The sequence below is a fragment of the Suillus paluster genome, assembly GCF_016628075.1.
Source record: "Suillus paluster strain FC165 chromosome Unknown EDB91scaffold_27, whole genome shotgun sequence".
NCBI lineage: Eukaryota > Fungi > Basidiomycota > Agaricomycetes > Boletales > Suillaceae > Suillus > Suillus paluster.
Genome location: NW_024537587.1, coordinates 63,229 through 78,493, shown reverse-complemented (window position 1 = coordinate 78,493; position 15,265 = coordinate 63,229). Strand labels below are relative to the sequence as shown.

General features: G+C 50.2%; 3 protein-coding genes across 3 annotated transcripts; 1 reads left to right on the top strand and 2 right to left on the bottom strand.

The window, feature by feature from the left end:
• Positions 1-2,932: 2,932 nt before the first annotated feature.
• EDB91DRAFT_1223105 (fungal-specific transcription factor domain-containing protein) lies at positions 2,933-5,981 on the top strand (the record flags this gene model as incomplete). The annotated part of the gene is made up of 7 exons (XM_041320930.1): positions 2,933-3,148; positions 3,197-3,228; positions 3,278-3,344; positions 3,392-3,659; positions 3,707-4,332; positions 4,379-5,347; positions 5,417-5,981. The coding sequence occupies exons 1-7, from the start codon at positions 2,985-2,987 to the stop codon at positions 5,979-5,981; spliced, it is 2,691 nt and encodes an 896-aa protein (XP_041176940.1). The 5' UTR covers positions 2,933-2,984.
• Positions 5,982-7,783: 1,802 nt separating this feature from the next.
• Positions 7,784-8,850, bottom strand: EDB91DRAFT_1082214 (uncharacterized protein; the record flags this gene model as incomplete). The annotated part of the gene is made up of 4 exons (XM_041315470.1): positions 7,784-7,869; positions 7,923-8,026; positions 8,107-8,645; positions 8,701-8,850. 4 exons carry the CDS (start codon positions 8,848-8,850, stop codon positions 7,784-7,786), a joined length of 879 nt encoding a protein of 292 aa, XP_041176939.1.
• A 919-nt stretch (positions 8,851-9,769) lies between these two features.
• EDB91DRAFT_369253 (TPR-like protein) lies at positions 9,770-14,833 on the bottom strand. Its single transcript, XM_041327026.1, has 5 exons — positions 14,659-14,833; positions 14,460-14,599; positions 14,287-14,405; positions 10,098-14,198; positions 9,770-10,035 (listed from the first exon to the last, which is right to left on the bottom strand). Exons 2-4 carry the CDS (start codon positions 14,526-14,528, stop codon positions 10,106-10,108), a joined length of 4,281 nt encoding a protein of 1,426 aa, XP_041176938.1. The 5' UTR covers positions 14,529-14,599; positions 14,659-14,833; the 3' UTR covers positions 9,770-10,035; positions 10,098-10,105.
• Between the last annotated feature and the right edge of the window lie 432 nt (positions 14,834-15,265).

Genomic DNA, 15,265 nt, shown 5'->3' with positions numbered 1-15,265 from the left:
GGAATGGTTCGACTGTCAGTGGCAGTACATCTTCCTCGTCATGCGTGATCGCATATACGTAAGTCTGCGGCCCCGATCGGTTCAAGTGGGAGGGCTGGTAAAAGACGAATGGGTCTAGAGTAAATACTTGGCAGAATAAAATGGGCGCTCACAGGGTGAGGAGGCGAAGAACGTCCTTCAGGCTTCTTGCGATGGTGCTCGTTCTAGTTCTAGTTCTAGTTCCAGTTCTCTTCCCAGCGACGAGTGCGACGGTCGGCACTTATCAAAGTTTCATACCAGTCTGTGGCGTTAGATAGAAGACGAGGGAGGGAAGAGGGACAACTTGGAGCCTGAGGGGGAAAGTCGGCTGACTCAGTCCGCTCTGTCACCTTCGCTTTAAGCCGCCAATTGACCGGTGACTACATATGTAATCAGTGACGGCGACTACATAGACGCGGGGGGTTAGTAACAAAATACCATATACATACCGCATAGTACCGTGGATGCAGAACGAGCGCACCGATTCCCCATCGCAAACTTGAAGACAAATCCATGATCGTAAAACGAGTGAGAAGTGATTCCCCACTCCAGAGACAAACCCAAAACAACGAGTGAGAAGCGCAGGAGGCTCAAGAAGCAGAAAAAAACACAATGCATGTTGATTATGATAGAAGCTCTTGCGAAGATAAGACTTCAAGTTTGAAATACCGGCGGCATCATGATGTATGTCGGATGGTGAACAAGTCTAGAAATCGAACAAACAGTACTAGTGAGGTGAAGATGGCGTTGCGCTTCCACTTCCGTTTCTCTCGGCGCACGTAGGGCTGGATAATGGGAAGAGATGCTACTAGAATTTGTCAAAAAGGCGATAACGATAGCGATAATGGACAGCTTGATGGTTGGGTATCACGGCGATGCCGCCACAGACGACGTGCAGATGTGGATTCAAGTTGCGCGTCGAGGCAACCACAACGAGGCTAGTATCATCGGCACATCGAGCCGGATGGAAGATGGAACGAACTTAGTTGTATAGGAGAAGCTGGCAGAAGAGAACATTCATCGCATGCCTGCTTAAACTCGAGAACGGTGACTGGTGGACGAGTTATATATCCTCCGTCAAGAACATCCGGAGTCTATTGGACAAGTCGAAATCAAGCCGCGGGACTAGGAGTGCGTGCAACAAACGGCGGTGGCGGAGCAGAAGAGGAATCTGGAATATCTAACAGTTCGGGCACGTGTACGACTTGCATGAGTGGAACTCACGCCGCATGAATTTCAACTTTCAAGTTGATTGAAGATGAATAGCGCTGCTGCAGATCTTGTCGTACACATGCCAAAATCTACCGTGAGAGCGCAAATCCTACGTGCACATTGTATGCGAGACCACAGATTATGTGTCTTGTTGAAAGACCGTAGATCCACCCATTCATATGCAGGATTTACGTCGTGTTGGTATGAGATCTGCGGTGTCATTCGAACAAGAAACAAATCATGTCAGATCCACAGAGAAATCTATGCGGAGCAAAGGGCACGTGTTCATTTCTGCGGCCCCCGATGCACTCGTGGATAGATAGACAATGAGACATCAGAACATGGAGGGGAAAGAGAACCAAAATGAAGATCTCGAAGTGCATGAGGACACACACTCAGGACCCTTCTCCCGGCGGCAGCTATTTGGGTCGCGGTAATCATTGTGATGAGGAGGATCCCGCCGGATGCAGAGCAAGATAGGAATTTTAGGAGCTGACAGTCGTGAGCGACTAGTCAGCAATCTTTTCCTGAAGCTCGGCTACATCACTGATAGTGAGTGAAGAGCATCACATGTGCCAAAGAAATCGGGCTGTGTGGGTCTGTGTGAAGGATTGTAGGAATCAGGCGCCAAGAGGGACGGGCGCCAAGATTGAAACGACGGGGCTGTAAATTTGAGGGATCGGAAAGTGTGATGGGTGACGCAGGCGGGGTCTTTGAAATGGTGATGTGGGGCTTGAGCTCGGTCACGATATGATGCGGGGAAATGTCCCATGGCGCAATGTGGGGAAACGAGTTTCGATGGCTATCGCGAATCCAAAGCAGACGGGTGAGTTATCCGGGAACCTGGGGACGAAGGAGAAAAAGAAAGGAAGTTCGGTATACATTTTTTTGTGTCGAATCACACCGCTGAAAGTGTCGGGAATACAAATGAGGTGCAGAATACGGTGACTGCGGATTAATTGAGACGAGAAAAATAGACCGAACTTGGATGTAGCAGACCGAGAACGAGGGAATAGGCATACGATCCTGACAAGGAGTATAAGGTGAAAATAAACTCAAAATGATGATCGGAAGTATTTTTGGGAGACAAGAGACGTTGGCTTTACTAGCACGAGGTTAGAGGTTGTTCTAGAGCACAACAAGGTGCGGTAGCGCAGGAGAAGCATCAAGTACTGCGGCTGCGTAGAGAAGTTACAGGGTCCAGCTGCCACACAGGGACCAGGAGGAACGGTGCCAAGCCCCCTTGTAAAGACGCTGAGAAGGGAGTAGTACCGATGACCTGGACGACGTAGGCACAGGGGGTACAAAGGTACGGTAAGTTTCAAGAAAAGAAGGGGATAACCTGGGCACCCACTTGATTGTTGTAGTACTACGTACATAGACACGGAGGAAGCAAGGACGGCGTCTGAATATGAGCCGATGTCGCGGAGGAGGTCAGGCAGAATCTCGATCTATGGCGGAGATAGGAGAGAATCTAGGAAAGGAGGTTACCTGGAAAGAGCCGGATTTGTCGGGGAGGTCCACGCGGAGAACACGGTGGTGAAAACGGGAATTGACGGCGGAAGCAAAGTGTTGGGAGGCCGGCGGAGTGTTTCAATTAGGAAATATTATTTTATTGAAATAGAAAAACTAAATTAGGAAATATGATCGGTTTTGGTAAGTGGCATGCGGGGTGTGCGTATTAGGGTTAGATTCCACATGAGTGAAAACTCGAGTGAAAACGACTTTCGTATTGATCCCACCTCCTCAAGAGAATGTCAGACGAACAGTCAACTCGTTCAAAGACGACGACAACTCAAAGAAACTCAAACGTACGATCTCGTACAAGTCCAGAACTTGATCAACGTCCACCAACAAAGAGAGCAAGAAAAGCTATAAACTGCGAACCTTGTAGAAATTCAAAACTCAAGTGTGATAGGTATGTTCAAAGGTTTAACTCAAGTGTTCGTTGATCTCAATAGTTTAGAAATCGACCATGCTCGAGTTGCGTTCTAAGAGGTAAGTTTAACTATTTGTTTGATTTTTTATACCCATGAAATATCTACAGGTACTATCGCACTATGCTACCAGGACGCTCGTGGTCATGAATCAGACCTAGTACGTCCAGATGACCAGTAAGCACATACAACTTATTGGTACACCACCTCATGTCACCCCCTAGAAACGCTTCCCGCGTCGACCCAATGCAAGAAATCACTCGCCTCAAACATAGCGTATCACTTCTTGAAACTTTTATCATTGCAAACCACCGCAATCTACCTTTCAAGCGCCCACTCGATCCTCCCCCCTCAGGTCCCCCAAGTCCACTCAAGAAAGAACCTCAAGAATCTGACTCCGTAGAACGTGATAATGCTCCTGGTTTACTCGGCTCCCAGGGTCATGGCGGATTCTACGCTGGTACTACCTCAGTCGTCACCCACCTCACAATGGTCAGTTTTATTTATCCGCCCCCTTTCTTTTCTCTTACCCCACAAAGAACGACACCCGCGCTTCAGACGACCCAATGGACAGACATCCCTCTCAGGAAGGCCTGGTCACAGATGAAATCGCCGCTTCAACTCATGAATACGACCGAGATCTCCTTGAGGTCCTACCAGCGCTTGACACAATTGACGCCCTCATAATCTACTACTTTGAATACTGTAATTGGATATACCGCCATGTCAACCAACTAGCATTCACATCCGCGTGGTCTCGTTTCAAGAGTGGCTCTTCTCCAGACAGAGTCATCCTCGCAACCGTTTGCATGATAATGGCCATCGCAGTACATTACTTGCCACATCGCGACCCTCTCATTGCACACCTCGCTGACAACCACGAGGAACTCGGAAGACGATTTTACGACGTCATGCGCACAGCACTCGATCGACATCGTGCAGAGTCCAGAACCTACTCCCTCGAACTTGTCGAATGTCTCCTCATCCGTTGTCACTATCTCACACTCAGCAAGACAGACAGCGAGGAAATTTGGGCCGTCCGTGGCGAATTAGTCAGCATGGGCCTCGCAATGGGCCTTCACCGTGACCCAACCAGGTGGAGAATGAACAAGGAGCTGGCAGAGAGAAAGCGTTGGGCCTGGTGGCACATCGTACTGCTCGAACGGTGCGTGCAACGTCCTTCTCACACATACATATCTAATTCTTCCCAGATGGCAAGCCTTCATGTTCGGAAGGCCACTTGCCGTTGCTTCCCATCACTTTGACACGCAGCTTCCCTCCATCTCCCCAGTCACTCCCACGAACCCTCCCCAACTACGCCTTTATGCACCAAACCTCGCCCTCTTCCGCCTCGCCTACGTCCTCGGCGACATCATGGACAGCGCCGTCTCGCTTCGCTCCGTACCATACGAAACGGTCTTGGCCCACGATAAAGCGCTCACCAACTGGATGGACACCTTGCCACAGGAGCTAGATCTAGACGAGTTTAGAATCGCACGCGCCCTCGCAAGCCCAGACACCGTCGTCCGAAGACTAGGCGTCCAAAGCGTCATCATCCGATCCAGCTACTACCACATCCGCTTCACTCTTCACCGACCCTACGCCTCCGCTCTCCTCTCCTCCCCCTCTGACAAAGACAAACACGACAAATCCGACAAAGACCCAAAGGACACAGCCAAATCCGAACGTCAAGCCAACAGCCTCAACATCGCAGTCGGCAGCGCCGACAAACTCATCACTCTCCTCGACCACTCCCGCCCAGACTTCCTCGCAAACGCGAGCCTCGCTGTACCAGGCCACATGTCATGGGGTCCTTTCCACGTATTCAGCGCAGCTATGTTCTTCTCCTTCCAACTCATCTCAAACCCAAACCAACCAGGCGCAGGGCTCTTTCGTGCGAATATCAAGAAAGCGCTCGGGACTCTCGATTTAAGTCGTGGACAAGCAGTCGCAGACCGTGCGCTCGATATCCTAGGCGCACTTCAACCCCTCTACGAAATCGGTTTCGCAGACATGGAAGAGAGCGAACGCGAAGGCGTCAAAGGACGTGTCTTAGGCCTCGTCAAAACCCTTGCATTCCCATATCACGACCAAGCACGCTCAAGTCGAGGCGGGACAGGCGATAGCCCCCAGGGCTACGGCGGCAGTCCAAGCGGTTACATTGGCAGCCCACCGGGTGGGTACGCAGCTGGGAGCCCTAATAATAGCGTGGCGGGATTTGGCGGAAGCCCGAATGCGAATGCACGGAGAAATAGCATTGATTACCCGCCTCATGGGCATACGGGTCAAGCGCGATATGTACCACCGAGTACGTCCCCGCCCTATCCGTACCCTGAGAATAGGGGGTATAGTGATGTGAGGGGGTCGTATGATGGGACGAGGGGGTATGCAGATGCTGCAACGAGGGGGACACCTGCTGCTGGTAGTAGTTCGACGACGACGTACCCGGATGCGCCGCCTCCAGCACCACCTGCACCCGCACGAAATCCGTATCCGCCTTCGGGGTCTGGGTCTGGATCTGGGAATCCGTACCCTGCACCACCACAAGCGTCAACGCAGACGCAAGGATACTCTGAATCAGCACGACCGTATCCAACTACGTCTGATGGGAAACACGGTCTTCAAGCGCCGTACTCCGATGCACGGCCTTATCCCGTGCATGCCGGCATGGGTGGGAGCGGGAGCGGGAGTGGATCGTACCCCTACACCTACCCAACCCCAGTAGAAGAAGAATCAATGTGGGGAGCATCACTAAGCCAAGCAGAATGGGCGCGGTTTCTAGATGTGATGCAGCGTCCTACAAACGAAAGGTAGGACGCCCAGTCCATCAGTCCATCACATTAGTGAGATGCCCCACAAACGCCTCGCCCTCGTCCCGCTACACACGATCGCGACGACGCCTACGCCTACGACAACATGTACGTTTTATCTCCCTTGTTTTTGGATTTAGATACCTCGCATTTTTGCATCGCACTTTTTTCAAAGTTAGCTATGAAATCGACGCTGCATTTCTAATTATCTCCTCATGCGCATCTACTATTACACATACGTATTGTTGTGTTTTTTTTTTTGAGTGGCGAATGCATGGTTCGTAATGGGTTGACTGTGTACGTTATTCACTCTCCCTTCGAAATTCGAACGACCCACCTTCCATCGAACGACCCCCACCCTACCTCTGAACGACAATACCTCACGGAAGCAACCCCCAACGAACGACCGTCTACGGACACCCACCCCCCATCCTCTCCCACCGAGCGACGACCCTGACACAACGTGTTCGACATACCCCTGACGTTGACGTTCTTTTCTTCATGTACGGCATATCTATGTACATAGTTGTTTTGTGTCCTGCTTTGTGCGTTTTTTCTTTGTATATTGCTTTTTGTGATTTGTTGTGTGTAACAATATGCATACGTGCGGTGTATCGATGAATTGAAGTTCTAGCTGAGGAAGGAAAAGTATAAGGTGGCGTGCAAGTCGAGGGAGTCTAGTATCGAAACGATAATGTCATTATGTTACGGCTATCCTCTATCTCTATCTCTGCAACGCGCCCGTCAAAAGGGTTTTCAAGGTGCTTCGTTCCATCTTCGACGGAAATGAATAAACTACTTAGTCCTCTCAGGAATTCAGGGAAGTGCTTACGAGGCAGCGTGCAAGTCGAAGTCTACCTAGTATCGAAACCATAACATTACGGCTATCCTCTACGATTCCTGCGAAAAGCCGGTTGAAATGGTTTTCAAGAAGGTTTCGTTTCATCTTCGACGGAAATGAATTGACAAGAGCGGACTCGGATTAGTATGGGGCAGTGTATTAGTTGAGCCGGTCGAAACCATAATTTTACGATCATCCTATAGATACGACTGCAAACTGCCGGTCAAAGTGAGGGAGACATGGTCTTTTGAGAAGGTTTCTTTCCATCTTCGATGAGTTTTGTGATTGGTTGCAAGTGTGAGTCTCCCCTCCGGCCTATAGCATCAGTGAACCGGTGAGTTCTTGCTAGCGATTATGTAGATTGCGGTGGTTTTACATGATCATATATATCACAATATCTGCGGCTCACCGGTTCTCTGATGTACGTTGCGTTCCTTTTATGTGCAAGACTCACTCGGAGGGGCTATCGAAAATGAGCATCATGACAGTTGGTCGCGTTATCTTATCGCGACCGAGCTTGGAGACTTTTTTTTTTCCAAAGGAAGCTTCGTTTCACTTCAATTCCTCAGAGGGGGGGAGGGCAAGGTAGGTATTTTATGTTTACGAAACCAGAGTCCAAATACCATGTAGCTTCGTACCAACTCGTGTAGCAAGGAAAATCTGAGTTCCATGTCAAGATGAATTTCTACATCCGAGTCCTGTATAAACACTGTCCGAGAAGATCCGTCCAACGCATACTTAAGGCCAAGACAAAAATGGCCGGAAAGCTGCCCGCTGCTGGTGTCGTATGACAGTGTACCGGGCTAGTACCTGTGACGCGCAGACAGCAGGAAAATTATAAACGTCTCGTTCGAAGGCGTGCGCTCCGTCAATGCAACACCAGCCCAGTTTGTATGACTTTCGCTCCTATATAGATCTGTTGACGCAGACAAATCAATATATGTCTTTTCAAAAGCGGGAGCTTCTCACGGGACAATTGCAGGGGAGTCGACACCGGAACCAGCATAAACGCAGTCCATTTTCACATCCGGCAGCGGATGATCGCTCGTTCCTGTTTAAAATACTCAATGTATTAATCATCGTCTTGACTATACAAGTACGTACCAGCATAACAATACGGGATTCCGTCTCCCTTGTGGCCCCACCACATCACCGGCGCCCATGCATCTTCACTAAATAAGTGGCGAGCGCTGTCCATCCAGCGCATGCTACAACGAGCCCCCAAAGAGAAATGATAACTTTCCGGATGCAAGGGTGAGCAAGCCACGCGGAAGGCTGTGACTCTAACATGCACTGGAAAGGAACCGGGATCAATCGACTGTGGTGGACCAGGGCGGCGGTTAAGTCGAAAGGTGAGGAGCTCCACGTCAATATTTTGACAGCTCGCATCCCTGATAATGCGATCACGACCTGCAGAAGAAGTGCGACGCCCAGGAATAGGAGAGGTAACCCTGCAATGGCAATATCCATGACAATATCCGTATCATCTTTTACAGTAAAATCATCATATAGGATAAGTGATGTTGAGGTGTAGGATATAATGAGGACAGCCATGATACCATTAAGCAGGGCGCCATTGGGGTTTCTCCATCCACAAGCTGCAGTCAGAAGGCGGAGATTGGTGTTGAAAGGAAGTCGAGACTCTGAGGCTAGCGCGGAGCGCAACGAGATGCCATGTACGAAGCCTGTGAACTCCGTGCATATCGTAACGAGTAAGTCGAGTATCAGTGTCAGTGCCTCTGCCGACAGCACTGTCCCATCACCGGTGCCACCGAGGAAACTCCCCGAGTTGCTATAATGGAAACCCCTGTAGTGATGCAACAGCAGCTGATGATACTCGAGAATGCCACTCCAACAAGGGCATAGCTACGACTTGTCATACCGCGGTCGTAAAATTGGTTCCAGTCCCAGCAGTGGACTTCGCGTTAAAAACCATCGAGTCAAAGTCATCATGGTGATTCGGGAGCGCATCGTAGGGAAGAAGACTGGATGGATGCCAATTTTGTTCTGTTGGGTTAGAAGAAGTTGCCATGAGGGGGGTGGAGAGGATAGTCACTAGATGGCCAACTTATCATGGACGCGGATTATATAAGTATGCAACATTTCGCCAAGATAACTACTTACAACTTTGGGGTCGCAATCACCGTGGGTGTGCATTGGGAGGTCACCTCATCTTTACGGTAACTCACATCGCGGCAACATTACTAGAAGGGCGTCAGTAATGATGGCGACAACGACCTGTGTGCTGTACACATACCTGTGAATGAGCTAGGTATCTGCTAGATGAGATGATACGGCCACTGGGATGCCTTTCGGGAACACCATAACTTGAAGAAGTCAATTCTGCTTGCAGATTTGCAGGTCCCAGGATCATCATATTAATGTGGCGGTAGGGCCCTGATTGTACTAGAATGATTGCGTAAAAACTAGACCATATATGCTGAGATGAGACTGATGGAAGGGAGTAACAAAATCATCGAGGGTGCTCGTGAGCGCTCCCTGTGGACTCCAGTGGGAATTAACAGCGTAACATAGTCTGCATTGGCGCTGGTGATAAGTATTAAGTACTGCCGGGAGATCATCAACATGACGCATACCTAGTAGATCCCCGCCAGCTACAGTGACTCAGCACTCGATGGCTGGTAAGCTACCCAGCTGTGTCACAGAGGCTCCGAGTCAGCCAGTGGGCGCTGAGTATTGTCTCACAGCTGGGCAGCTCGAACTTTCCCTGGGTCAACGTGTTGAGCTGGAGGTTTAGAATACTTAGTCAAAGACGAGTGACGAGTCCAGAGGTCGTGGAAGTATAAACAAGGGCTTGGCTATGTAGCTGGAGCACTCAAAAAAAAGTAATTCAAATACGGATACTAAGCGAGTCGCGAGTAGATCTCGACTAATTCACAGTTGGGGAGCTACTTCTCGTCAGCTTGAATGTTTTGAAAGGAGGCTTGGTTTCACCTCAGTTCCGAAGGGGAGGCAAGATATTGTAGCGCGCGCGGGGATGTTCGTGAAACCAGAGTCCAAATATATGCAGCTTCGTACCAACTTGTGTAGCAAGAGAAATCCGAGTCTCATGTCATGATAACAATGCGAAGAAGGTATATGGTATCCAGAAACATTGAAGACCTTGTTATACATCCGAGTCCTGTTTAAATACTATCCGAGTAGAGCGACCCACTGGCGGTGTTGGTCATAAGCTGCACGTAGCCAAAGCTGGATGCTACACGTGTAGTCGTCAGATTGTCTCAAGAACACTTTGATCAACAAGATAAGAGGACGCACAAAATTGATCATAAGCCGATATGCATGAACACGATGCGCTGGTCCAACGGCATGTCCGTGTCAGAAGCTAACGACTGGACTGCTCTGTGCAGCGCTCGGGCGGCTCTTTTCGAATCCATTCTGCTATCCCCACAAAAGTATTTGTAAAATGCCTCGACCAAGCGCCGCACAGTTGCATCATTGACCTTCCATAATGTCCCAATGACACTCTTCACCCCAACAAATTGTAAGCCAGCTGCCAGGTGTATCACTTCGTCAGGCGTTCCAAAGTCACCAACTGCGGTGTCACAGGCGGATAAGAATGCGAATTCATGCTGAGACAGATTTGTTTGTGTGATGTCGAGTAGTGAAAGGGGTTGGTCGCGCATGAGAAAGGCCGACTTAAACGGTTCGACGAAATTTTGCGTTCCGTGACACGCAAAATGGAGCCAGTGGTTATCTTGTAATGCGTCCATGACTCTCGATTTTGTTGATTCAACGCTCGTGACCTTGGTGAAAGCAACAATTGGGGGAGGGGGGAGGAGACTCCGCACCAATTCCAGCTCAGGCTCGACGGATTCCAAAACAAATGAAGCTTTCGGTGGATGATTCTGACCAATGGCAGCGAAAGACGCGGACGAGGATCTGTCGTAACTTCTGCGTGCCCGGATCAGCGCGGTAAGGGATGGAGTGTATGAAGAGATATATAGCTGCGAGAGGGACTTTCCGCCGCGCTTGTATTCCCCAGCAGCGTGCAACGGCAAAAAATTGAAGGCAGAAGTTGGGCACCACCATATTCGGGAACCTTGTCGTGCGAATCTACCCAGAATTTCAACCACAGGGCTGACTACATCGTCCCATAACTCCCGCAAAGCTTTGATCAGCACTGGCTGTGTCCCTTTGGGACCGACATCTTTGTCAACTGTCTCGCGGAGTGCATCCACCAATTGCAGGAGTCTCTCTAAATCGATAGAGAGTTGGATGCTAGTCGGAGGCTGCTCGTGCGGGATAACAATGGCATCACAAGATGATTCACTTGCAATGAGCATGATAATAGGCCCATCACGAGCTGCATCTTGAAGGTCGGAGATCAAAGGGGGAAGTAGGAAGCGACCGAAGCCCTCGAGCTTCCGGATGTCTTCCACAGTTTTATTCCAGTCCTCCACTAGACGTCTGTACCGGGCATCTTCTGCTTCTATGTCGACTCGTGGTGTCCCTTCACGTTCTGGAGGAGGTTTGTCGAGAAGGGAGCTGAGGTATCGGAATTTCTTCAACAGAGCCTGTGCATGATCTCCGCGTTCCTGGAGGCTGTCAATAGGCGTACGGAGTCGTGCCATCTGGGTCCAAATGAGAGTCCTGCCTTGTTCCAGCAGCTCTACAGCGCGACACACATCGCCACGATGAAGAGCACATGACGCAGCATTGACTGCGAGTGTGTGCGGGAAGCTCTTCGTGGTATGATGGCGAGATGACACCGAAGCTGTCGCAGATAGGTATGTGTCCAGAAGTCGCATAGAAGTTGCATAAGCTTCCAGTTCAGTGCCATGTGTATGTTGAGCAGCATGGTGAACCCATAATAGACTCGCTCGCAAGCGAGCTAGCAAACCGCCAGAGACAACATTTGCTGCTTCCTTGAGATGATACATGACAGCATTAAGACTGTTAGTAGTATCTTGGTCAGTGCCGTCAAGTCCTGATCCATGGAGCAACAGCGTCAGATAGTTCTTTGCTAGTGACAGATGGATGATTAAATGATGAGGATTGTGTTGTGCCGACAGAGCCAATGCATAGCGGAGGTTCTCTAGTGACTCGTTGAGGTCCTGGACATTGCCTCGGTGTTCGAAGCGGACGGAGAGGTAATTTGCAAGGTTACTCAATGACTTGGACCGATCTGGGTGACCGACCGGGCGCAAAGCCAGTGCTTCCCTGTGAAGGACAATAGCTTCATCCAAGTCTTGGTCATTGCCTCGGTGCTCGAAGCGAGAGGAGAGCACAGCAGCAAGGTTATGCAATGATGGGGACCTCATTGCATGACCGACCGGGAGCAATGCCAGCGCTTCCCTGTAAAGTGGGATAGCCTCATCCAAGTCTTCGTCATTGCCTTGGTGCTTGAAGCGGGCGAAGAGCTCATTTGCAAGACTGATCAATGATGTGGACCGATCTGTGTGACCGACCGGGAGCAATGCCAGCGCTTCCCTGTGAAGCGGGATAGCCTCATCCAAGTCTTCGTCGTTGCCTCGGTGCTCGAAGCGGGTGGAGAGTTGATTTGCAAGGTTATCCAATGACATGGACCGAGCTGTGTGACCGACCGGAAGCAATGCCAGCGCTTCCCTGTAAAGTCGGATAGTCTCATCCAAGTCTTCCTCAATGCCTCGGTGCTCAAAGTGGGTAGAGAGTTGATTTGCAAGGTTGATCAATGATATGGGCCGATCTGGGTGACCAACCGGAAGTAATGCCAGTGCTTCCCTGTGCAGTGGGATAGCCTCATCCAAATCTTCATCATTGCCTTGGTGCTTGAAGCGGGTAGAGAGTTTATTTGCAAGGTTCATAGATGATGTGGACCGATCTGGGTGGCTGACCGGGAGTAATGCCAACACTTCCCTGTGAAGCGGGATAGCTTCATGTAAGTCTTCGTCATTGCCTCGGTGCTCGAAGCGGGTGGAGAGTTGGTTTGCAAGGTTGCTCAATGACATGAACCGATCTGGGTGATCAACTGGGCGCAAAGCCAACGCTTCCCTGTGAAGCGGGATAGCCTCATCCAAGTCTTCGACATTGCCTCGGTGTTTGAATCTGGCAGAGAGCAAAATAGCAAGGTTATCCAATAACGCGGACCGATCTGGGTGACCGACCGGGAGTAAAGCCAGCGCTTCCCTGTGAAGCGGGATAGCTTCGTCCAAATCTTCATGATTCCCTCGATGCTCGAAGCGGTTGGAGAGTTGATTTGCAAGGTTATTCAATGACATGAACCGATCTGGGTGACCGACCGGGCGCAAAGCCAATGCTTCCCTGTGAAGTGGGATAGCCTCATCCAAGTCTTCGTCATTGCCTCTGTGCTTGAAGCGGGTGGAGAGCTCATTTGCAAGGTTATCCAATGACGCGGACCGAACTGGGTGACCGACTGGGAGTAACGCCAGTGCCTCCCTCTGAAGCGGGATAGCCTCATCCAAGTCTTCGTCATTGCCTCGGTGCTCGAAGCGGGTAGAGAGTTGAATTGCAAGGTTGATTAAAGATGTGGATCGATTTGGGTGACCGATCGGGCGCAAAGTCAGTCCTTCCCTGTGAAGCACAATAGCCTCGTCCAAGTCTTGGTCATTGCCTCGGTGCTCGAAGCGGGTGGAGAGTCCAGCGGCAAGGTTGTTTGATGCGCCGAGCCGATCCGCGTGACCAACCTGGAGCAATGCCAGCGCTTCTCTGTAAAGCAGAATGGCCTCGTCAAGGTCTTCACTATTGCCTTGACGCTCAAAGCGAGTGTGCAGCATTATACCCAGATTACCCAGAATTTTCCCTCGCTGATCATGTGCCGTGCTGTGGTATCTTAGCGCATCATAATGAAGAGATATGACTTCATCTAAGGCATGGGGGTCATCTCTCTGCAAACAAAGCTCTGCTCGATGAACAAGTTCATTCGGCGACAAGGGTACAATGGGCCGCTCCTGCCCACAATCATTTGCATCGATGCTTTCCTCTGGGGGCAGAGCAGATATCTCGATTCCAAGCTCAGCTGCTCTGTAAACCTGGCTGTTGGCGTGGGAGATGTCCATGACGTCGCTCAGTAACTCTACGGCCATATCGGCATCCGCTTCAAACCCCCGTTTTGCATAGCGGTATAGCAGAGCAAAGGCAAGATGGAGCAAGGTGATAGGTCGGTCCGGATGACCAGTGGGACGCATATCAAGGACATCTTGAAAGAGGGAGATGGGGGTGTCAAGGTCGAGGTAGATTCCATTAACCTGGTACCTCACGAACTTCGCGATTGCTAGATTGGACAGTGTTGCAGGGCGGCAGGGATGATCAACAGGGCAGAGATCAGAGACGTGTTCGAAGTGTGTTATGGATTGATCGAGATCCCTGCTGTTCTGCGTCCCGCCGTACCGTGCGAGAAGAAAATGTCCGGCATCCGTCCTTTGTATAAGTGTATGCATATCGCTGGATGTGAGCTGCACATTACAAGCACTCAACATCAGAATATCAGAATGCATTGGTCACTCACAGTAGAAATGGGGCGAAGAACTGCAGCACCGTTTTCATCAAAACGTCGCTGCTCCACTGTAATGAGCAGTGAACTACATGGGGATACAACTTCCTCCGCATTGTGCTGAAAGACGATGGCTGGGTTATCTCGTTAACACCCGTCACGAGCCATCCACATCAAAAATTACTAACGATTTGACTTTTCACTGCGATCCAGTAATTCTCCAACCGAGATCTCGAATGTGCGGAGGCGTTCTCCATCGCCAAGCATGGGCTCCAATTCAAATGAGGCACACACACTGACCCGAACTTCAGAAGATGGCTCGGATGGCCTAGAATTGTCCTCAATAACAGCAGGAGGTATGGGATGAAGAGATGAAGAGGAACTTACAGAAGTACGTGCTCGTTCCATTCGACGATGGTCTGATCTATGTGTACAGGTTTGCTGCTTGTCTGCCATTCAGCACCATCGACCTGTATCGTCACGTGGAAGCCAGCATGCATCCGTCGGAGACCAAGGGTGAGATCAGTCGCACGAACACCTTAGGGGAAATCGTCAATATGTGCTAGTTTGAGATACATGGCACATACTGGTAATGACGATTTGTTGCTTTTCACTGGGGTGCACCTCGCCCGGGTCCTGGGTGTGTTCTGGGTAGTTTGGCTCCTCACCCAAGGGTGGAGGATCATCAAGATGATCCAATACAAATTTCGACATCTGGTAAATGGCAGCTCAATGATGGATATGAACGAATTCGTGAGAGAGTAAGATGTTAGCTAGCAGTCGTGAAACACTGCAGTGCTTGTAAGATAAAAGAGGGAACCACAGCATACACGTGGCACCCACCCGCGATGCAATGCACAGCGCTGATGTACTGGAGTCGGGGCCAACAAACAGAATGTGTCAGGATAGTGACGACCCTTGATGTAATGTATACATACCTATGAATGAGCTAGGATAAGGCCGCTGAAATTCCTGCACTCCATAAGAAGTCTAG

Coding starts and splice junctions, on each gene's coding strand:
- EDB91DRAFT_369253 (XM_041327026.1), bottom strand. CDS start 14,528: ATGGAGAACGCCTCCGCACATTCGAGATCTCGGTTGGAGAATTACTGG. Junction 14,406..14,459: donor TCGCAGTGAAAAGTCAAATC/GTTAGTAATTTT, acceptor GAGATAACCCAG/CCATCGTCTTTCAGCACAAT. Junction 14,199..14,286: donor TTCTTCGCCCCATTTCTACT/GTGAGTGACCAA, acceptor ACTTATACAAAG/GACGGATGCCGGACATTTTC.